The sequence below is a fragment of the Macrobrachium rosenbergii genome, chromosome 22 (genome assembly GCF_040412425.1).
Source record: "Macrobrachium rosenbergii isolate ZJJX-2024 chromosome 22, ASM4041242v1, whole genome shotgun sequence".
In the NCBI taxonomy this organism is placed as follows: domain Eukaryota; kingdom Metazoa; phylum Arthropoda; class Malacostraca; order Decapoda; family Palaemonidae; genus Macrobrachium; species Macrobrachium rosenbergii.
In genome coordinates, this window is record NC_089762.1 from 5,408,547 (window position 1) to 5,432,471 (window position 23,925).

The 23,925-nt window shown below is 36.8% G+C and overlaps 1 protein-coding gene across 1 annotated transcript in view; it reads left to right on the top strand.

Moving 5' to 3' along the window:
• Positions 1-23,334, top strand: part of AstC (Allatostatin C) — a 114,806-nt gene extending 91,472 nt beyond the window's left edge. Inside the window, exons 2-3 of the mRNA XM_067124185.1 lie at positions 18,970-19,241; positions 20,098-23,334. Coding sequence (XP_066980286.1) covers positions 18,970-19,241; positions 20,098-20,107 — 282 coding nt within the window. The 3' untranslated portion in view covers positions 20,108-23,334. The remainder of the gene's footprint in view (positions 1-18,969; positions 19,242-20,097) is intronic.
• The last annotated feature ends 591 nt before the right edge of the window (positions 23,335-23,925 follow it).

Sequence of the window (23,925 nt, forward strand, 5' to 3'; positions counted from 1 at the left end):
ATATACAGTATGCGTGTGTGTGCGTGTGGATGTGTGTTTGTGTGTGTGTAGAATGAACTGAGAGGATAACGTGATGCTCAAGTAGAAAGTAGTACCACAGCAAGAAAATGGTCTAAAAAGTATCCACCCTGACCGGTTTCGTCACATTTACACAACTCCAAGACTACTGGTTCATAGCAACCAAATTTTACATTAAATTTACTAATAACAACAGTAAGGACAAACATACAGACCGTTAAAAACTGTTAACTGTAGAGAAGAATAAGAACGGCAATCATCTTTCACAACGGAAGGTGGGTGTGGAAAATTCTTAGGCACATCGTTTTTATTCTATCAGGATCAGCCTAATTATACTATGTGCTATCTTCACATTTCTCATTGTTGACTTGAAATACAGGGATTAAGTTCATACAGTCATAGGCTGACATTTACAGCCATATCAAATCGTAGTGCAGGCGGGGGTGGGGGGCGGCATAGGGGGCACGTGCCCCCATCTCCCCTTATGTTCTGAGTTACTAAATGACAGATCTATTAAAAAAAAAAAGCTAAAAAAAGACAAAACAGGGAGAGAGCGCAAGATCATAGGAAAATCCAACTAAGTCACAAAAGATTATCCTTAGAGAGAGAGAGAGAGAGAGAGAGAGAGAGAGAGAGAGAGAGAGAGAGAGATGCAACCCCACTTAGGGAAAAACATATACTTATTGCAGATTGGGCTCATTAAATTGAAAAGTGGAGAGTAGCATTTCATGATCGTGAAAGAGCGAGATCATCTCGTCACGTGTTTGTCCCTATACTCTTGCTGACATTCGACTTTAGTATCAGTAATCCAGTAACCAAGAAAACAAACTTTGACATTGCTTTTAGCCATACCACGTCTCTCTCTCTCTCTCTCTCTCTCTCTCTCTCTCTCTCTCTCTCTCTCTTCTTCTTCTTCTTCTTCTTCTTCTTCTTCTTCTTCCTCTTCTTCTTCTTCTTCTAGTCATGTGTCTTCATTGTTTTATTTTCAGTATTTTGCACACTGAAAGTCCAGATTTGCCATTGTTCTGCTGCTGTTTATATTCCTCTTGTCTGCTGTGATCAGATGCAGCATTATTTGCATGATGTGTAGGAGGGCACAATACAGAAAAAAAAAAAATAAAATACTGTAGAATTTTTTTTATTCCTTGTTCTGCTAAAAAAATGTGTGGGTATTGAGTGCCTGTATATTGAGATATGAAAGTAATGTGTAATGAGATATCTTTGATCTTAAGGAAAATAGCAAAAACTGTTGTTATTATTATTATTATTATTATTATTATTATTATTATTATTATTATTATTATTATTATTCCACCAGATGAAGCACTTAATACTGGTTCTTGGATATGTCAAAAAACATTTCATGTATATTTTTTTCATGTGCATCAAAATATCTCTAAAATTGGTAAAAAACAAAAATTTTCCGGACGCCGCCAGCTGTAGGGGCTCGCTGCGGTCCCCTGATACATCTTCCACAAAAGTGCCCCCCGACCCCCGGCCCTTTACTAAATTCCTGGTTACGCCCCTGTATCAAACCTTTCTTTCATAAAACCAGTCTCATTCAATTTTCCTTAAAACGTATATAAAATTTCTTGCGCCTTTCCAGTTAAAAATAGGATTATTTATTTAATATATGCGACAATCAAACTGTAATCCTTTGCATATCCGTTGCTGTTTGTTGTGCTATACTTAAAATTCAGAAAGCTGTACTACCCTGAAGACGTACTCTCGTAGGGAACAGAGTATAAATAATGATATGATATAAGACAACTACAATTAATTTGCCTTGCCTTTGTACTTTGCAAAACTCCCTCATTGTTTCTCATGAATAAAACTGGTTCTTGTTAAAATAGCGTCTTTAATTATATAATAAAGAAACTATATCATAAAAAGTATTTAAAATTTCTTAAACTTCCTGTAACAAAAGTGAAAATATATGAAAAAAGCTAAAAATCTTTTGAACAAAATCACACGGGTTACATAGCAACCGCAATGCTGACATAATCTTAGATCTATTTATAAGATGTTGGAGTTTAAATCCGCGGCTGCTGACAGGCGCAGTGGTTGCTTTCATCATGCAATAGGTTTCAAATCTTTTTGACTGCCTTATGGTAGCCAGCACCGAAAGTTTTGTATAAGTTCCTGGAGTAATAACCACCAAACCACACTTCGCAGCCAAATATTTGTAGATAGAACAGTTTGAAATAAGAATATTTCAACATCTTTATCTGGAAAATAATGTTGCCTTGAAACGATGTCGAATTCAGAGTAAAATTTACTTCTTGTCCGAGTTATTTCATCATTATAATCTAATGTACTTCTGATACTTAAATAATTTTACGAGCTCAGCCTCATCATTAGCAATTATGAGAGGCCTGATATTTTCGTTTTCTTTCAGGTTTATATTGAAAGCGCATTTTGACTTCACTGGCTTAAAATTAGTCAATATTAAAAGCTTCCTCATAAGCGGCATCTATCAATTTTTGCAAACCAGTTGCTGAGGGGGCCACCAGCACAATGTCCTCGGCCTATGTAATGATAATTGAACCTGAAATGCCTAATCGGCAACCAACCTTCATTTAAGAAATATTCCTTAGGAACGCATCAGTATATATTCCAAAGGAGAAAATGGGTAAAATTCATCCCCGGTGCACTCCGTGTTCGCCCATTCATTCGAGACACAAGGCCTATATTTCACATAGATAGATAGCTAGACATCAAGACAGATAGCATTCACCTTTTACCTCTTTTGGAAGGGGTGGCACCGGAAAGCCTTTAAAGGTGAAGCTGTTAGTCCCACACCCTTTTCCTCGATCCCAGCGGATGCTGGTACCCGTTGCAGCTGAGTGGACCTGAAAGCGACAGTCTGAGAGCGAATTCACTCCCAGTAAATGTCAGGCTGACTACTGTGCCACTTAGCCACAGCGATCAATGACTCGTACTTAGCTTAACTGGACCGTAAGGCTGTGATTCAGTGGAATTCCTTTTCTGGCTGTAGAGCCACCTCTTTTTGCAATTAAATCACTTTGATCAACAACCCGTTTTATGCTCCCAATACCCAGTAAAGCAAAGTTTCAGATTCTCCCATAAACACTCTTTCAGTCTCATTCCTTTCAAATCACTGTCCTTACACACTCACTAATACAGCTTTTTCTAACCGATACAATGCTCGAACTAACGCAATTGTAATCATTCACCCCTCCCAGTCTCCCTGACACAACAACTGCTGCATCTCCCCACCTTCACACCTTTCAGCTCTCTTAAACGCAATCTCTCTTTAGCCTTTCTGCTCCTGCATACATTGTCCAAAACATCAGATATCATATATTTATTTTCTTCTGCACCGTAGCCATGAACTCATAATCCATAAATGTAGAATCCTATTTTTTTTTTTTTTTTTTGCAATAAACACAAGGTGTCAAAGTCAATGCCCTACTCAAATGGTATTACTATCTGGGAATTCCACAGCAAAGAGGACGCAGATTCCACCACTCGCCACATGTGAAGAGGTCCATGCGTCAATGAGGGACATTTCCTAAAACCAAACGGCCTACACCCTTCACAAGGCGTCCTCGACTTTGCAGTACATTTTTATCTATTCCCATCCACTGGCACTTCCTCCGGCATCAAAAAATCAGGTTGCACCTCTTACTATTGCCGCGGTAGCAGTCTACAGTGAAGACTGACCTGAGTTACCGTATCCGGTTACCACTGGCCCCAAGGCAGCAGCTCGTTCGCGCGTTGGGGCTTTTCATTTTCTCAAGTCTGAATAACGATTTGCATTCAGTGAAGAAGTCACGCTGCGTATGATCACAAAGAGATCTATCGTCCGTTTCTTTTCTTATACAAGTTGTATGCAAATGAATTAACTGTAAAACTGCATATTAAATATGCATTCACATGCAATTCTACATATTATAATTAGATAGACATACACACCCTCCCCTTCTCTCTCTCTCTCTCTCTCTCTCTCTCTCTCTCTCTCTCTCTCTCTCTCTCTCTCTCTCTCTCACTCGTGTATGTATGTATGTATGTATGTATGCATGTATGTATGTATGTATGTATGTATGTATGTATATATATATATATATATATATATATATATATATATATATATATATATATATATATATATATATTATTGTAGACAATTGCCTTTGCGCCATTGACTTCTTTGATGCACACTTTTTCATATTCCTTACTTCTGTTTTCAATAATTCTTCGAAGTTCTGGATAAGTATACAGCCGTGGTGTATTTTCCATCTATTGCAACGGTCCGTTTCGCCCAATCTGAAATAATATGTTATTGCATGCTACCCCATCCCACCGCTAATCCAATCATGCCTGTATAAATAGAGCCGAGGACGCCTGTACAGTATGCATTAGTTCTTGCTAGGAAAAGCCTCAGATTGGGTGAAACGGACTAGCAATAAATGGAAAATACACCACGACTCTGTATACTTATCCAGAACTTCGAAGAATTATTGAAAACAGAAGTAAGGAAATATGAAAAATTGTGCATCAAAGAGGTCAATGTCTACAACAAAAATTGTGTAAGAGAGAAACTCTGACGGAAAAAAACACACACACACACACACACACACACACACACACACACACACACACATATATATATATATATATATATATATATATATATATATATATATATATATATATATAATATATATATATATATATGTGTGTGTATATATATATACATATATATGTATATATGTATATTTATATGTATATTTATGTATTTATGTGTGTGTGTGTGCATACGAGGCGTACGATACATAAGTTTAAATTAATTCACAACAAGATGGGTTCACAATACGTACATAGCTACTCAGACTTGAGAAAATGATCTTAAAAAGTGCAAATCATGAAAATGCAGCGCCATTGGCAAAATCAATTACTGGCCTTGTCACTTATCTTTATTAAAAATAGAGCATATGTATGGCGAATGTTGCGGTGGAACGCTACTTCTTTTTCAAGTCTAAATATTAAAAAGGATTCATTTTCCCATTGTGGAGCCGCATCCCAATTCACATTTAAAAGGCAGCTTTGGTAAAGATTATAAATTATATTGCCTTTAGTAAGTCATGCTGATTACAGATCATTTCGAGTTTGCATCACTTAAACAAAAGACAGAATAAAGAAATGCATAAATGACCTCAAACATCAATCAATGTAAAGTGTGAATCACGAAAAACACAAAGATTCCATCCATACCTTTCTTTTCAAAGCAGGGCAGAGGTTCTGGACGCAGTGCAGGGTAAATGCTTTACTGTGAAATCGATAGAGCATAGAACTATGAGGGTTGTTGCGTGATTTTACATGCTAACCACATGTATTGATATTTGGAAGACTATTTGAAGGAAATACAACGACTACAGTTCCAATACCAAATCAATTATATATAGAAAACAGCAAACTCAAAAGTGAGGAATGTTCTGCCAAAATTAATATTAGCCAAATAAATGAGTAAATGACGAATTTTGTTTAGTCTGTCCCCGACAAATATGTAAGACTGAAGGACATCTTACAGACAAAGATAAGATCACACATAAATGTCTTAAATACATACTTTCAAACTCATGTCCCAGCAGTACACAGTTTCAGAAGCAAAGAATTAATATTTTGCTACATATGCTGCGGCTGAGTCATTCTTTGAACAGGCTTAGGTGGAAACGATATTAAAACAAATGTCCGAGCTACGTGTCTGTGACAGTTAGTGTATTACAGATCGATCGTGTTGAGAGAGAGAGAGAGAGAGAGAGAGAGAGAGAGAGAGAGAGAGAGAGAGAGACGTCTTTGATCACATGGCGAACCCTGTATTGTAAAGACTGTTGATGGGAGTGTAAGAGTGAGCTACTGGGTGTGAAAACTTGCTAAGTTTTCCCTTTTCAGCTTCCAGAGTTTTTTTCCTCTTTAAAGGAAGAAAAGAAAAGCAGGAGGAACTATATCGACAGAGTTGTCAATATTCAAGCTCTTTATAGTTTGCCTTCCCTCTCTTCTTTTTTTTTTAGTTATTTTTTTGTTTTGTATTATGACTCCTCTCCAGCATCAACACCGAAAGGGTAAATCATCGCTAACTTCTTTTTGCACGGCTGTCTCTCCGTCGCGCGTTGACTCTCTTCACTTCACACAGCTGATTAACGTCGACTCTACCTGTGCAAAGAAAATGTGCAACATCAGACGCCTGCTGCCTGCACAAGGCTGCCTCTTTCTGGCTGTGTGCTGCAGTAGACGTGAATCAGGCAGAGAAAATATACTCTTTGGGACGAGAAAGAAAAAACTGAGTGAGTCAGACCCACTTGCTCTGCTTTATGTCCATTAAAATGTTATTTTTTATCGTAACTAAAACACCGGTGAATTTCCGGATACCTCATAATTTATCAAATATAGTACAGTAACTAACTAACAGGTTCCTTGAACAAGGATAGTAAACTCACCTGTTCTTAACGCACGCCTGACACACTTCATCCAGAGTTTCTTATCCTCGTGAAGATGTCGCACTCGTCGGTTATATTTAGAGAACGCTTCTCTGGGCAATTCCGAGATAATTTTGAGACAGATGTCAGTTCGTAAACAAAAGGAATATTAACAACTTCTGGGAAGTGGAAGCTCATGACACGTACTTTTTTTTAAAATTCAGACGGTAGAGAATAATGCAAGCGTGACTATATTGTGTTTTGCTTAATCCTCTCACTTCGAGGAGCGCCTTCCGCGGAATTTGGCAGACAAAAACAGCTCGAAGGATGAAATCCGGTTGCTTTGTTCGGGTTGAGCTGCGTTACGACAGCACGGACCCTCACCTAAAGATGAATGAATTGCCTTCCCGAACATATTATGGGCCATAGGCTTGGTAGGGTATTGGAATGTCTAAGGTAACTGGTGTGTGCTTCAGGAGGCATCCTACCAAATGAGACGGAATGGATGCGGAACAAGTAAGGCTTAACCGACAAGAAAACAGCAGACTGTCTCTCACAGTGTGGCCAATAAGGCTGTAGCATCACACACTGGGCTTTCACTGGACCATCAACGATACTAATTAACAGAATAAAATGAAAAATTATACAATTTGAACAACTTTCTTAGAGCACTGATATACCCTGCAGTAGAGAAGGGGGGTTGTATTGAAAAATATCAAAGTACTAAAATGTATCCATTGGTATTACATCAGATATGTCTCATATTGATTAACTGTAAATAGCAGTTGGTTATGTAAGGATATCGGACCGGTTGAAATACCCCTTTCTTTAGTTAACATTGAAACACATGCAGCAGATGGACTGGCTACTTGACTAAGAGGACTAGTAATGACCAATAAAATAGATGCAAATAATTGCCGTGGTCAAAACATGAGTGGCACATACAATGATATAAAAGCTTATATTTTTCCCATCAATTGTTGCCTCATACTTACTCTTCAACTTGTAAGGAGTAAGCACTGTTGGCTATTGTCCTGCCGCTGTTCACTTCTTTTAATGTACTTCAAGCAATTTCTAGTTGTCAATGCATTTAGACACACAGGTACCAGAGCCCAAACAACTTTCAGATACGCATTGGTCATGTCAGGCTGGTGCAACTGTGCTCTGCGAAAAGGCTTCAAGAGGATTCTTGGATCTCTGAAACAGGTTACAGGTGATCACAAAGAGAGACACACTACTTGACGAGGGAAGAGCAAATATCAAATCAGTTTCAGAAACCATTACGCTCAGAACTGGATAATTTTGAAGAACAAGGAAGAGCTCTGCGAAACTGACACTTCTTATATCAGAACACTAGCAGAAGAGGGAAGCCGAAGAAACAGTTTAATGAGGACAGAAATGAAGGAAAGAAATATTTCGAGTGGATGCCATTCTTAGCATTACTGATCAGTTGAATGTGCACTAGCATGCGGCACTTCAGCTTATCCTGTCTCAAGTGCCGGTACTGGAAATGAGCTCACTGTAACAGTACCATGGTTTGTTAGTTCATCGTTATCCTTCTAACACTGAGACTAGCTGCGGTGATGAAATTATTCAATTTTGCATCCTATGCTGCCGCAAATATTAATGATTTTTGTAGAGGAAATGAACTGCAAAGCTTTGGCTCTAATTAATTAATGTCATATCACCTGCTCTTGCAACACGAGTCGTAGAGAGCCTTTTCAAGTGCTGGAATAAGATGTCTGACGTCTTTATGTCTCATGGTGTTACACTGCACTGAAGACAGTATATATCTTCTCGAAACTTAGGTTGTTCAAGATTGAAGCTCTGGCAAAAATAAAAGAACAACGTCTAAAAATGATTTCGTTTCGCTCTTCTACATGGCAAAAAATTTGTTACCGGGTCTCGACTTTCAATACGTAAGAAGAGATTTCGCAAATCAGAAAACTCGAAAAGTTAAATTTCTTAAGTGGTCATATTTACATAATGAAAAGTTGACTTAATTTCCATATACTTTTGATCTCCAGTTGAGCATGAGTTATAGAAATATATTCTGATATTATTATTATTATTTTCATGTAGATATGAGACAGAGTTTACAAAACGCAAGTGACGCCTTTGATTTTACCTAAAGTACTGATCTGACAAAGTACTATGGGTCGTGTGTGCTGCGTATGCTATCCTATATTTTCATTCTGTCTTTTGCTCAAGTTTGTACGAGTGCAGCGCGGTATAATAAGAAATTAGTAATGCTTGATGTTAAGTACTATTTTTCACATCGAAGCACGTATCAAAACGAAATATTATAAAAATAAATTTGAGATGAACTCCGACCTGAATTAACCATAGGCCATAAACCTTGTCGGCATCTAACTGCCATAAAAAAAAATCATATTTATGACACAACCCAAACACCCATATTTTTTTTTTTTTTTGTAGACTTAGTAATATGAATTATGTAATATCCAGGGAAAACTTTGGAGAAACCTAACCACTCAATATGTTTATGAACTGCACCTACAAGATCAGAACAAAGATAATGAAAGAAAAACTGGATTCTGAATGCTCGTGACAAAAGAGGGTTGGAAGGTGAAAAGAGAAGAAATATAGAGGGTTGGGTTTTTGGCGAGGAGGTAGACTGAAAGCCTCTGATAAAGAGGAGGACGAGGCCTGGAAGCGAAAACTAAATTGTGAGGGACACCGCTAATGATGGACAGGAGAGCAGGTATTGCTATGCCACAACAGCATCCACAAAGTGGTTGGGTAAAAGGGTAGAAATGGCTTTACAGAAAGAAGTAAAACCATAGACTCCTCAAAGTCCACCAGGAAAAATGGTTTATCATTAGTGACACGGGAGAGAGAGCGCTGTATGCAATAGCTCGTGATTGGAAGCCATACTGATGAGACGAAAAGAAAAAATTCGTTTCATATGTTTTAGAAATTTGGTTCGAGTAAAGTCTCATAAAACTTTAGAAATATTAGATAGGCTGACTTACTGTGTGTTTCTGAGAAGAAGAGTAAGTGCACTGTTTAACAATTAAGAACAAAAGGAGCAAGAGCCTTTGTTAACATAAGGCCATTTTAAGCTACAAGATGAAGAACAGGAATACGGTCCAAGCCACATGCCTTGCTATTTATTCTTATGGAATGCAAGAACCTTACAAACCTTACGAGAGGGACAAAGTTGAGGGGTTATGACTATCGGAATTAATAGGGAATAAGACGGATGAAAAATAAGAATTAAAGAGAGTGGCCTTTATAACAGGAAACCTAGATAAATCGCCATTTGTATGGAAAAGAGGAAGAAAGGTAGACTAGCAAACACCGTAAGGAGATTTCGTGAGTCATCAAGATAAGACCAACTTTCCCTGTAGCCAGGGGAAGACTTCTTCCTCCAAAGACAAGACTAAGTCATTCCAAGGAGATCTAAGCGAGGCGCGAGCTGCACCTCTGAAGAGCTTCCGCCTCCCTGTCTCAGGAACGTATGATTGACTGACTGACTGAGGAACAAACATGAACTACAAAAGAAAGACAGATCAAGAGAGGACGTTATAACGAAGAGGAACGCATGCTCCAATTATGTGAGTGCCATTATTACTTTTGCATAGCATTTACTGATCCTGAAAGCTCACCCTGGTGACGCTGAGAATATCAAATGAAACACATTGATAAATTTACGGTATGTATGAAAGTAAATAAAAAAAAATGGATTAGAATGTCCTTCGTGGAGTTTGTACCTCCCCTACCGCGCGTCGTCTTCCATAACTTCTCAACTTTAACTTTCCTTCTCAGTTGGTTTGTCAACTGGCTTCATGCTATCCCCATAAGGCAGCAACTGTAACTTGTTTCATTCTGAGTTTATGTAATGAATATGCTGACGAAGAATTTGAAGGCAAATTACTTGGTAGGAATCTGATGCTTTCAATTAAAGCCTGCCAACCATCATGGAGGGAGGATATTACCCCGATGGTCCGCGCCAGAGGACAATATTATTATTCAATGAAGGTTTCACGCACATCCATGTGCTGTAAGCATTTACGGGTTAATGGTCTGACATCGCTAAGGGATTATTATTATTATAAAGATATTTACAGCTATAAATTCATAATGTTTGTTTCCACTCATAAAAGTAAAAATTTAAAAAATCGATAAAATCTAACATTAAAATCGACGCTATTGTAACAACGAAAAAGATTTGGCAAGAACTATCCATAAAATAAAAATCTTGATTTATTCGTAATTTCATTTATAAAATGTCTTCTCGAAAATTATTTTTCTTAGATCAACCAACGGCAACACATAAAAAGATATGTTTCGTTTTAGATAGACGTTAAAAACAATTCAAGTCGACAATCTGACGAATAATACGACTTTTATCCTGGGACTGTTATTTTAGCCACGATATACAGGCTGAACATAATCAACCAATAAATCATCCTTGTTTTGAAAGAATCCTTATGAAAGCAGCAATATATATATGTATGTATATATATATATATATATATATATATATATATATATATATATATATATATATATATATATATATATATATATATATATATACACACATATATATATAATATATATACATATAGAAATATATATGAAATATATATGTGTATTTTATATACATATATATATATATATATTATATACCTATATATAAACAGATTTGATCAGTAGTTTACCACATGCTTTAAAAAAAGGATGCGTTAGACACTGAACAACATAACATAAATTTCTCGTCTTGCGAAAAATAGAGAAACTGCGTAAATGATTATCATAATTGATGGCATTATCTCAGAATGAGAACATTACAAAATAGAAGCGTGTGAAGCCTTGGGCCAATCATGTCGCCAGACGGAGAGAGAGAGAGAGAGAGAGAGAGAGAGAGAGAGAGAGAAGGAGAGACTGGAGGAGCTGCGAGGGAGAGAGAAACTGTCTGTTCCTGCGAGATGGAAAATTAGAACCCAGATTCAGTGGGTTGCCAGTCGCCCGCTGACGCCTCTGAGAGATGAGGATTGAAGATAGATGAAGACTGAAGATACTCTCTGCTGGAAAATGGATGGCGTAGGGAGGAAGCTTCCTGGGCTAAACAATAAATGGGCTGAAGGATGAGTTGAAGGAAGTGAAGACTTCTCTTCCATAGGCTATAACATGGCTGATGGGCTGATACAAAAGGCTATCGCGGCTGGGATTACGATAAGCACTGAAAATTTCCCATGAACGAAAAACTGAGAAACGGATATTTTTTTATTATGATGTAGAATGATTTATGGAATACATTATTTAACTGCATCATATTCGGGGAAAGGGAAAAAAAGGCGGTATGGTTATGTGAACTAATAGAAAATGTAAAAAGAAACAATTACGAAAGTTAATAAAATTTCGGTTGTTTGTCTGACTAAGAAAGTCCAGACAAAGATGTCAGTAAAGGTCGAGAGAAGTCATGAATTATTTCCAAATAGAAAGTAGATCAAAATAAAGTGAAAACAAATTTCAGAATAAAGAAAGAAAAAAGGAGGAGTTGTGGAGTGCCAAAAGAATAAATGAAGAAAATTTGAAAATGAAGAAGAAATGGCGATGGGCAGAAATATTTGAAGAGAGCAAAAATTCAGCGTAGGCGGCTACATAAGGATAAGAATAGTAGTGAAGTTAACAACGGTAAAAGAGATAAAGAGACAAATAACACCGAAAAGGGAGAATTATGAAAGCAAGAAAGAGAGATTACAAATTAAACGATTACTTTGATAATGGAAAAGGGAGTTAAATGAAGAAGAGGGTAATGAGGATGTGAAAAGCAGACTATCAGGGCAAGGAATAAAGAAGGACAAGTTTTGGCATGAACGACAAGAAAGGGCAGAGGCGAAAAGCGAGGCACGAACGCAGTATAACCCTTGGGGAGGGGAGGGGAGGGGAGGGGAGGGGAGTGGGAAGGTGAGGAGTAATTAAATAAGAGATGGGGGAAAATATGATGAAAGCAAATATAAAGAATCCCGATGAGTTAAAGGCCATTAGATGTCCTTGCACTCGCCCCCCCCCCCGCCCCGCCCCCGCCCCTCGATTTCTCAGCTGCTTTCCACTCCCCAAATCCGTAGCTGTTGTTCTGATTGACTTTTCCAAGTTCAGGACGTCAAGCCAAGCACTGGGGCACTTTCGGCCCTTCGGCTCCTAAGCTAGTGAAAAAGGGGGTGTTGGAGTGGTTGGACAGCAAGATAAAGAAATCCAGAAAATAAAGGAGATGAGCTACAAAGCTCTGAAGGTGGAACTGGGGGAAAATCTCACAGCTGCACTGAGAAGTAACAGTTAGGTTAGAGAGGTTGGACAACAAGACTGAAGAAAGGAAGGAAACAGGAATGGAAATTGAAACTGAAATTGTGCCTCGTGAGAGGGTAGTTTACTGGACCCCTTCCCATCCTGTGAGTGTACAGTAAAAGATGCATATACTGTACCAGTACAGAGCGGCCAAAAGGGTTCAGTCGCATAGAGGAGCAACTCCTGTCAGTTACTATTATATTATAGCACTGGGCTTGAACATCGGAGTCATTACAATGCGAGCTATACCGATACATCTTCTTCTTCTTCATTTAACATGCTTTTTCCCATTTTTCATATGGGGTAAGCACGATGCCTTCTTTTGAAGGACTTTGATTTGGCATTGGGGTAGGCCTTAGCCTCAATCGGCTGCCCTTCCAGACATCGCTTAGACCCCGGTAGCACATGTGTATATGTATCATGCCAAATCCCCAGCTCCCTTTCTCCCAGCAGCGAGGAGACGTGATCGGTTAGGCCGACAGTTCGAGACGTGTGAGGCGTCTGTTATGTTTTAAGAAGGTGTTGGAGTGGCTTTGTTTGTGTGAGTATTAGTCTGTAACACCCATTTGCTTTCAGCAAATCTATCCGTTGATTACGTACATAATCCCGGGGTGTCTACACGGATAGCAAAGTTTCCGCCCCTCTGACTGGTCGGCTGCGGATTTGAACCCGCGACACAGACTTCTTATGAAGTCCGAGTCTGCTGCTCTACCGACCGAGCCATCGAGGCTCTGCGAGCTATACCGATACATATAAATCACGTATTCATCCACATCAAAAAGAGAAGGAAATATAACGCCTCGAAATGACTCACATATCTGCGTCTGAATAACAATAATGAACATACGATAATAACACCTATATGACAGTAGCAATGATGAAAATGGCTATGAGGTATGCAGAAGTAATAATGATAACAACAGTAATAATAATAACATGTCTAAACTTGATTGATGGTAAAAGTGATAATACACGTACACAAGCCAAGCAATAACATTTCCAGTGTTCTTGGTGTAGGTTACAAAAAGGCTCAGAGAGGAAGCACAGTCTCAGTAATTTTACATAGACTGTTATATATATAACATTACGAAACAGAAGTAAAAAGAGCAATTACCATAAATCCTTCGCTGAGAACGTGTCCCTTATCTGGCCATAATGAAAGTCTATTTTGGCATTTCTAGCATTCACCAGCTCTCTATTTTTGGCGACTTCTTTCTTTCCAAAGAGTTAAGTAAAAAGGTAAAAAGTAGGAGCAGCTAGGGGCCGAAGGGACACTGTAAACATCCTTTAGTAATGCCTACAGTGCGCAGGATGAGGTTCACTGACGGCACTACCTCCCTACGGGAACGTAGCTGTTGTTTTTGCCAGGCTAGCCTGACGTTGTGCTCTATGATCCCTTATATTTCCTCCAAGGCGTTATCCTGCTCAGGCTAAACTGAGGTTCGCCCGCGCACCTTAATGCCAGAGAAGGCTTCAAGACCAGCCGACCAGAAGAGGCCGAATTAATCCGTCAGCTTTTAAAGAATGGAAGACTGACGATTGAGCCGAGCAAGGAGGGAGGGAGGGAGGGAGGAAGCAAAAGGAAAGGGAGAATGTGGAACGCAGATTAAGTGAGCAGGATTACAAATGGAAAGGACCAAGACGGAGCAGAGAAATCGAACGCAGTATCGAGACGCATCAAGGAACAAGTTCGGCTTCATGGAAGTCATATGAAAAGTTAAATCTTTATTTCACCTCGAAAAGAAAGAAAACCCTTTGCCTAATCTCTCTCTCTCTCTCTCTCTCTTATATTCTTACGAAAGCTTAAGAGATACATCGTTACGGAAGACCTGATTTCTCACAATTTTTCAGCATTTTAAAAATTCGGTGTGGTTAGGTAACGTTTTGATATGATAATCTCTTCAGTGAGAGGGCTTTGTCATTCTTATCAGCCATGTTTTTCGAATGCCCTGTAAGAGCGTAATGGAGAAAGAATCCGGTATAGAACTAGATTAGGTTACCTTCCTGCGAAGGTACTCAGGACGATTGGTACTGCTGTGGACAAAGCAAAGGAAAGTGTAATTAAAAAGGATAATTTGCCACCTCGCCTTTCACTATGGCATTAAACTAATGTCACTGACGGCAGAACGCTTCCTTATCCAAGTGTCCGCTGCAACACGAACTTGCAGTCATGTCAATACCAGCGGCATTACTCTTCTGTTTTAATTATTGTCAGCAATACATCTTCTTCTTCTAGCTAAAATCTGACGTGATCGAGAGAGAGAGAGAGAGAGAGAGAGAGAGAGAGAGAGAGAGAGAGAGAGAGAGTAACTCCTGTTCGCTAATATATATAAGTGCTAAACTGGATTAATTACCCCATGTAAATTAACACCAGACTAAAAAAAAAGTAAAGCCTTGAGTCCCAGAATAAGCTTGACCAGCAACACTGAAAACGTCAGAAAAGCTATATATAAGAACATATATATATATATAAAGATATATATATATATATATATATATATATATATATATATATATATATATATATATATATATATATATATATATATTATATATATATATAATATATCATTTCTGATACAGATTTTCATCTGAAAAATTCCTACACCAAAAGCTGTCCATTGGGGAAGAGCATGAATTCGTTTTTCCATTTTTGATCACCTTTTTTTACCAGGGTAAATCAAAAAGAACAACGAATAATAACAACAATAACAAGTATGCGACCAGAACCAGTTTGTTTGTTGCAGAAACAAATATTCAGATTGACAGCAAAATAATCTGCAGTAATGGTGTGTAGATTTTCAGTTTCCTTGGCCTGGAGCCTACCAACAAAAGGTCCTTTCTCCCCTAGGCTTACATTCCTAGCTGTCCCAAGATCCAGTCGCTTATTGTCAATCACAAGACTGACTCGAACTCTAGTAAAAATCCACGCAAAACTTTCTGAGTAATCTTAGAAGAACAGTTAACAGACAAACAAACATAGCCAAAAACATACAATGGCGAGAGTCATATCTTCATTGTCATTGCGGAAGCATAAAACTAAAAATAGAAAATAAAAGAGCCACGCGCGAGAACGCTGCGACGTAAATACAAACCGTGAGCGCATCCTCAGTGGGAATTAAAAAAAAAACTGTGATATACCCATTACGTAAATCCATTTAAAAGCGGCCTCACTGAGAGCAGGCAATTCCAAAAAGCAACTCTGGACTATGATTGATCACCAGGAAATCTAGAATAGGAAATCAGGAAATCTGAGCCTGAGAAGCCCAAGAAAATACATGCGGCCGTTTACGGAACTACAAAAAAATATATATAAAAAAATGCGTATCGAAATGGTTTCAGAAAAATCGAGATAAACGGATATCGAATTTCTTTTTTCCAATTCTGTGGAAAGATTGAACCGTTTTGTGATGCTGGTGGGTCAACAAAGGGGAAAAATTGTCCGATTCAATTGAAATTCAAAAAGGTTTCTCGACGATGAGCCCACCGGAGATTCAGGCACCAGTTAGGAAATTTCGATTTGAAATTTTCGACCGAGACCCTTTCTCCTTTTTGTCAATTATACAGCGTCAATTATATCTAAGCGTCTCTAACAGATGAGGATACTCATTACCTGATCCAAAAAAAAGGTAAAAGGATCCGAATTGCTGCCCTAGCTGGAAAAGAAGAAAATAAGCAAACTAATAAAAGAAAAACAAATAAGATAAACTTCGAAATGAGAACCAGAAATTCAACTTCTAAAGTTCCAATGCTTAAACAGCAATGCATGAATAGGAAAAGCATCTCTTTATTTGGTCACATCTGGTATATAACTTCTGTAAAACTATGTTATTGGTCAGAAGAAAAGGCAAGACTGTCGGAGTTAACTGCAATCTGTATCTAGTACTAAGCGTTGCGAAGATATGAATGAAAAGACTGAGAAGAACTACGACATTATTTATAAAGCAGACGCAGTGGCCCAACTGAAGGGCTGGGCTCCCCCTTTGATTTGTGACTCATAATTACAGTCACTATCATTCATAATTTATGTTCATAAAAATTTGCTCAGAGTAGTAGTGGTAACGTTAATGTTTCTTATTATTTTCCTTCACGTAAAGTTTATATCATTCTATTTCTTTTTATCTTATTATTGTTTTTGTTCACGTTCCTCTCCATTCGGCGAAGGTGAAGACAGGTGCATCCGGCTGCTTCATTTGGGCCAAATAGGTCCTGAAAGGTCAGAAGGACCTACAGGCACATCGAGCTTTTTTGGGAAGCAGTAAAAATAGCGTCGTAAAGGGCTTTTTCTTTTCTCCTGTGGGTTACAACACAAAATGCACTGTATAAGCATGAATATACATATATATATATATATATATATATATATATATATATATATATATATATATATATATATATATATATATATATATATATATATATATATATATATATATATTTATATATAAATATATATATATATATATATATATATATATATATATATATATATATATAAAGAGAGAGAGAGAGAGAGAGAGAGAGAGAGAGAGAGAGAGAGAGAGAGAGATATACACATATACATATATATATATATATATATATATATATATATATATATATATATATATATATATATATTTATTTATTTATACGTGTATGCGTTCGTGTGTATCTCTCTCTCTCTCTCTCTCTCTCTCTCTATATATATATATATATATATATATATATATATATATATATATATATATATATATATATATTTATAAATATATATATGTATATATATATATGTTTTATATGCATATATATACTGTTTATATATATATATATATATATATATATATATACATATATATACATATATATATACATCCTAAATATTAAGCCACTATTATCGCATAGTACCGAACTCAGTAGGCTACCTTCGGAATAACTTAGACTCAAATGAAATTGTGATTAGTAAGTGCTACTGGCCGGCTCAAGATTCGAACCTGCGGGCCTTTGGTTTGGAAATTGATAAACCGTCGCCATATCGCCATAAGAATTCGGCCCTTCTGGATGTAAGTTACTCGCAAGATAGAGTAAAATCGAATATTAACAATATTTATAGCTTAACATTTGCGAGTATACAAAAGTCTCGCAACAATAAACGACAAAACTTCACACATACGTATATATATATATATATATATATATATATATATATATATATATATATATATATATATATATATATATATATATATATATATATACATACATATATGTATATACATATACATATATATACATGTATATATATACACATACATGTATATAGGTGTGTGTGAGTAAGTGTGTATGCCTGTATTCCCAACAGCTCGCTCTTTGCCAGTATGGGAAGGATTAGGACTCATCAGTCTTTCTAAATAGGGAGCCGATAGTGTATTCATTTCATGCTTAGATTTTTTTGCCTACAAGTTTCCTCGCCTTTCTTTTCCCTTCCTGTTAAATTCAGTGACAATTAAGCTCAGCATTCTGACAGTTTATTCAAGATATTCCTGCGACATTACGTGTTATGTCTTTTTTCATCCATTTAGTCTGCGATATTTTTCCCATGCTTTTGGTGTCACAGTGCCACATCGTCCACTACCAAAGATCTTCTATTCCCTTAAATGTATAAACAATCTATCTGGAAGCTCTACGGATTCCGATGGTCGTCAGTTTAACCAAACCTCTAGAGCTACCCGAAATATTAGATAAGAATCGCGGGGGAACAAGACCTGAAGGAACTTATTTCTATTCGGAAAAGTATACGGGCAACATACATACATACATACATGCATACATACATATATACATACATACATACATGCATGCATACATACATACATACATGCAGGCATACATACATACATACATACATACATACATACATACATACATACATACATACATACATACATACATACATACATCGTAAAGTCTTTTGTAAAATAATTTCAAGAATACGACAATAATTTACCATAATCATGCAATGCTGTCTGCAAAAACTTTGACACAAAATCTTACAAACCCATGAAAAAATGACGTAATTACCAGTGTATTAATGTGAACTCTTTGCCCAGAACTGTGATAAATATCTAGGTCTGTAATCATGACTGGAAATTGCAATACTTCACAGCATTTATTAGGAAAAGTTACAAACTCTAAAGCCTTTCTTTGTTCGCAGGAACTAGCAGTATTAAAAGACTTAATCCTAAGTCGCGTGGCTTCTGAACTGAGCGAAAACCTACGAGAGCAGCCAGCCATCAAGAGAGCCAAGGAAGAGAGCGAAAGGGAGAAGGAGGCTGCACAGGAGGCGGAGGAAGAGGCTGCCATCCTCGCAGAAGTTAAGGCCAAGAGGATGTTTGCTCCTCTGTCTGGGCTGTCAGCAGATATACCCACAATGAAGAGACAGATACGGTACCATCAGTGTTACTTCAATCCCATCTCTTGCTTTAGGTGAGAAAGCAAAGGCTTCACCATTAAATCTTTATGTCATTCAAACAAAGCTACAGATCAGTTGATAGGAGCTTTGGGAGAGGGGAGGCCTCTGGAGGTCTTTGTATCAGTCAGTGGGGCTTGGGTGAAACGATGACGGCCTCAGGTTTTTGAGAACTATATATATATATATATATATATATATATATATATATATATATATATATATATATATATATATATATATATATATATATATATATGAAAATAAGAAGGCCCATAAAACACTATTTAAACGTTGAAACCATATATTTCGGGCACTTGTTTCTGTGCCCCTGTTCACTGGTAGAATATGGACAGGTGGAAAGTTACAATGGTATATATACAAAAACATGAAGGTGTGGCCTTAGGCCTCCGATGTTAAGGAGGTGGCGTTTCTTAAGAAGGAGGAGATTGACCAAATTCCTAGTGGTTTTTGGCCTCATTAGCTCCCGTTTGGCGATGGATCTGGCGGTCGCGTTTCTTGGGTCATCTTCTTCAAAAGGGGTCTGAGGATATATATATATATATATATATATATATATATATATATATATATATATATATATATATATATATATATATATATATATATATATATATATATATATATATATATATATATATATATATATATATATATATATATATAGATAGATAGATAGATAGATAGATATTTGTGCATGATGTGTATAAGTGCGTGTTTTCTTGTTTGTCCAATAAATATTATACATTTCATAAGAAAAACAATAAGTATACCAAAAATAAAGGAGGTAATAAATTAACCCTAAGTAACAGAATGAATAATACATCTGTAATTTCTTTGTTCTCTTTCCAGGCGGAAGTAAATCTCATGATTGCTGGCAACTCAAGCAGTGACGTCATGTGATCCCGCTCGAAATGCATATTCTCCCAGTGCAATTCTTCTCTTTCATATCATCCATGCTTATTGTAATCGAAGGGATATATAAAACGCCTACTTCACTGGACAACCATTAGAAAATTCACAATTCAAAACTTTGTTAAATAAACTTACAAGGCTTCCAGTTTATGTATGTTAACCTCGGTTATTTGTAACTAGATTTCTTTTTTGTTATTGTTGTCGTTACGTCCTCTCTCCTATAATGAACTTTTCTAAATTCTTTAGTATTTGCCCTCTCTTTTTCTTGAGCTTTTAATCCTCTTCTTAATACTCTTCTCATTCTAATTAGTTTGGAAAGTATAACACAGTCTTATTATTATTATTATTATTATTATTATTATTATTATTATTATTATTATTATTATTATTATTATTATTATTATTATTATTATTATTATTATTATTATTATTATTATTATTATTCTTTACACAACAAAATTGATATTTTAACTTTCAATTGCAATTAAGCACTCTCATCTAAGTTCAAGTTTTCATGCAGTGCCAGTTTTACTAAGTTTAATTCCATTCAGTATAATGGTCTATATATTTTTTCCTCTTTATCAAATGTGTAGGAGAGGTTTCTAGTAAAAGTTTTCCCTGTAAATTCAAGATATGTCAATGTTATCCAAAGCGTTGGAGTTTAGAGATGAACCATTTATATGTCTGTAGTGTGGATTTATATTTGGCTATTACGTTTTCTTCAAATATGATAGAAATCAAACACATCTTTATCAAGTAATGGCTAAATTTATTGGTATTGCAAACATAAACGTTGCTAGAAGTCGATGGAAGTAATGCCACAAGTGACTTTGATACAATTCTCCATCATACTATTCATTACCAAAAAAAAAAAGTATAAATATCTAGCGTTGGCAAGTACTTTCAGTCAACAATAATATGAAACTGTCGAAAGATTTACACGCCATGCTATAAAAAGTTGAAGAAAACGCCATTTTTGAATCTTCATCGAAATACCTGTCAGTTTCATAGCATCCTATGTTGATCAAATAGTCGTCTGTATTTGACCCCTATCTTTCCTAGGCGGTCTCTAATTTGGTATACTGATCTTGATATTATCAACACTAACAGCAGAATGCTAACTAAAAATTTGCAAACCTTGTCAAAATGCTGCTCAAGCCTGTGAGATATAATGCTGACTGTATACACTGCTCAGCTCAGGGCCTACTCAAGAACTCTTCTGAATTAAGGTTCTTGCAGCTACAGTCAGCTAATGACGTTTCCCTGAATGTTAATATTAATCACGCTGTTAGACAAGTTGCACTTCTCATTACCAGTCCACTGATTGCATAACTGTTTACAGAGCCAAAGGTTAATCCTCAACAGGAGTATGTAGGTAGATTATTGTTGTCAACTGGCAACTCTTAGCGCTTACGGGGAAGTAAAAAGCCAACAACAGGTTTTGAATCATGAAGCAAAAACCAACTTTTGTTTTAAATGAAAACCACTTTGCAAAAGAACAGCTCTTATTACCTCTAATTGGCAGCCTAAGAGCAACTTTCTTCTAGTTCTTTGAATGTAAATTCTCAATAAACAACAAGATAAAATTCATTTCAACACTGTAAAATTGTAAGGCTTCTGACCATCAACATGTACAGTTAGTAAAACCCAGATGGCTTTTAAAGATAAATGCTAGTAGTCTATGACCAAGTATGAGTGAAAATTCCGGTGACTTAACGATAAAGTTTGCTTTCAGTAGCTACATAAACATGCTCACAAAACCCGAGTTTTTTTCCATGGATCGCTGGTGCCACAAAACCTGAAATCAAGGGTAAGGAACGTTAAATGCAAAAATTAGCGCAGTTAAACCTGGAATTAACTCTAAAGCCTGTTGAACTCACGAAGACTGACATTTAAGCGCTGTGTTCCCAACCTTGGCCTTATTTCTGTGGATCTTGTTATGTGAAAATGCGTGCAAAAGTGTTTACGCCAGAAGTAACGTTTTAGAACTACAAATGAAGAAAACCTAAGCCTGCAATACAAACTGACAGCGAACGTACACTCACGCGAACTAAAATCTGAATAAGTCAAAATTACCCACGGGGGACTTTGAATGTAAAAACGCCTACTCCAAATTACTCAGGTGACTGGGTGAATAGGCGTCTAAACACGACGAAACTAGTTTATCTCTGAGATTTAATGCAATTGTGAATTTCCTTTGGCTAAGAAAAATCACCAAGATGTTATCTATGAAATTTGAATCCATGCAGACTTTGATCAGGACTCCGGTGTTTCTGAGACTATGTAAGGTTCAGTAACTTCATTTTCCTCGCCGACTATAAATACCGCTAATGGTTCACGGAAAAGTATATCAGTGTTTCTTTTATCTGTGTCCTATAATTCAAGTCCTGTGGACGGAAATTCTATCAGTCATATATAATCATAGCAATCAACCATGCTTGGTTCATCCTTAATCATGAATGATTTTCCGAGTACAGTCATAAGAGACTATCACTCATGCAAGCACCTAACTGTTCTTGTTTAATGTTTTTAGCGCCTTTCATGTGTTCAGTCATCTTACTAAATTACTTGTCAGGTCAAATTTCAGTCTGTTATACTTTCAAGATTCCAGGACCACCTACCTCTCTCTCTCTCTCTCTCTCTGTTTTCACCTAATAGTCCATTCTACTGAGTTTTTTATATCTACAATTCTTATCCAAGTAAAAAATTAAGTTTCCTTAGTGTCACATACAACAACTGCACATTTGCCAGAGAAAATGATCAGAGAATAGGTCCAGCCTAGTTTTGAACACCACTACTGGAGGCTGTAACCTGACAACTTTTCAGGTCCCTGACACTGCCTCTGAAAATGTGAATGTAAAGTATAGCCTCTCTCGTAGACCGTGATCATGCAGGTACTCCTGCGTTTCAATAGCGTATCCTATACCTTTCGTCATAATGACACCAGTAATTGAGGGAAACTTAGATAAAGCATGACTTCAGTTAATTCGTTCCAGGATGAATAATCATTTCTTCAATAGGCTACCCCTTATTCAGCTGTCCGAAAGACTAACCAAGTAAAAATTCCAGCTATCAAACCAGTTAACAGTTATATGTAATAAGTTCATTCATGTGACAAAATTATATGTCATCCTTAAAAATATATATATATAATTAAATGCTGCATTTTACAAAGTATTTGTATAAATAAACCTTTTAAAATAAGGAGACGGAACTAGTGTACCTCCTGACATAAAGGCGTTTGTTCACTGAATGAGGCAATGAACCACCAAGCCATGGAGGAGAAATTCTCGTTGTTGGGGGGGGGGGCGCTGCCAATGCAGGCAGCCGAAGACCTTCACACCTCCACCCCAAAAGAAAAGGTAAAAGGAAAGGAGAAAGGGAAAAAAAAAAGTCCGTTTTCAAAGTGAGGAAATGTAGGCGTGTGCTTTCTAAGGATAGCAGGCCACAAAGACAAAATGAAAGAAAAGGAAGGGATGAGATAAAGATGAAAGAGAGAGAGAGAGAGAGAGAGAGAGAGAGAGAGAGAGAGAGAGAGAGAGAGAGAGAGAGAGACGAGGCCACCAAGACAAAATGAAAGAAGAGGAAGGGATGAGAGAGAGAGAGAGAGAGAGAGAGAGAGAGAGAGAGAGAGAGAGAGAGAGAGAGAGAGAGAGAGTCGATACCAATAAAAACAAATTTTTTGCTTGTCTTATTTGAATGCGATTTCTCCACAAACGAAAAAACAAAAAAAAAAATAGAAAAGAAAAAACAATGAAAACTTTC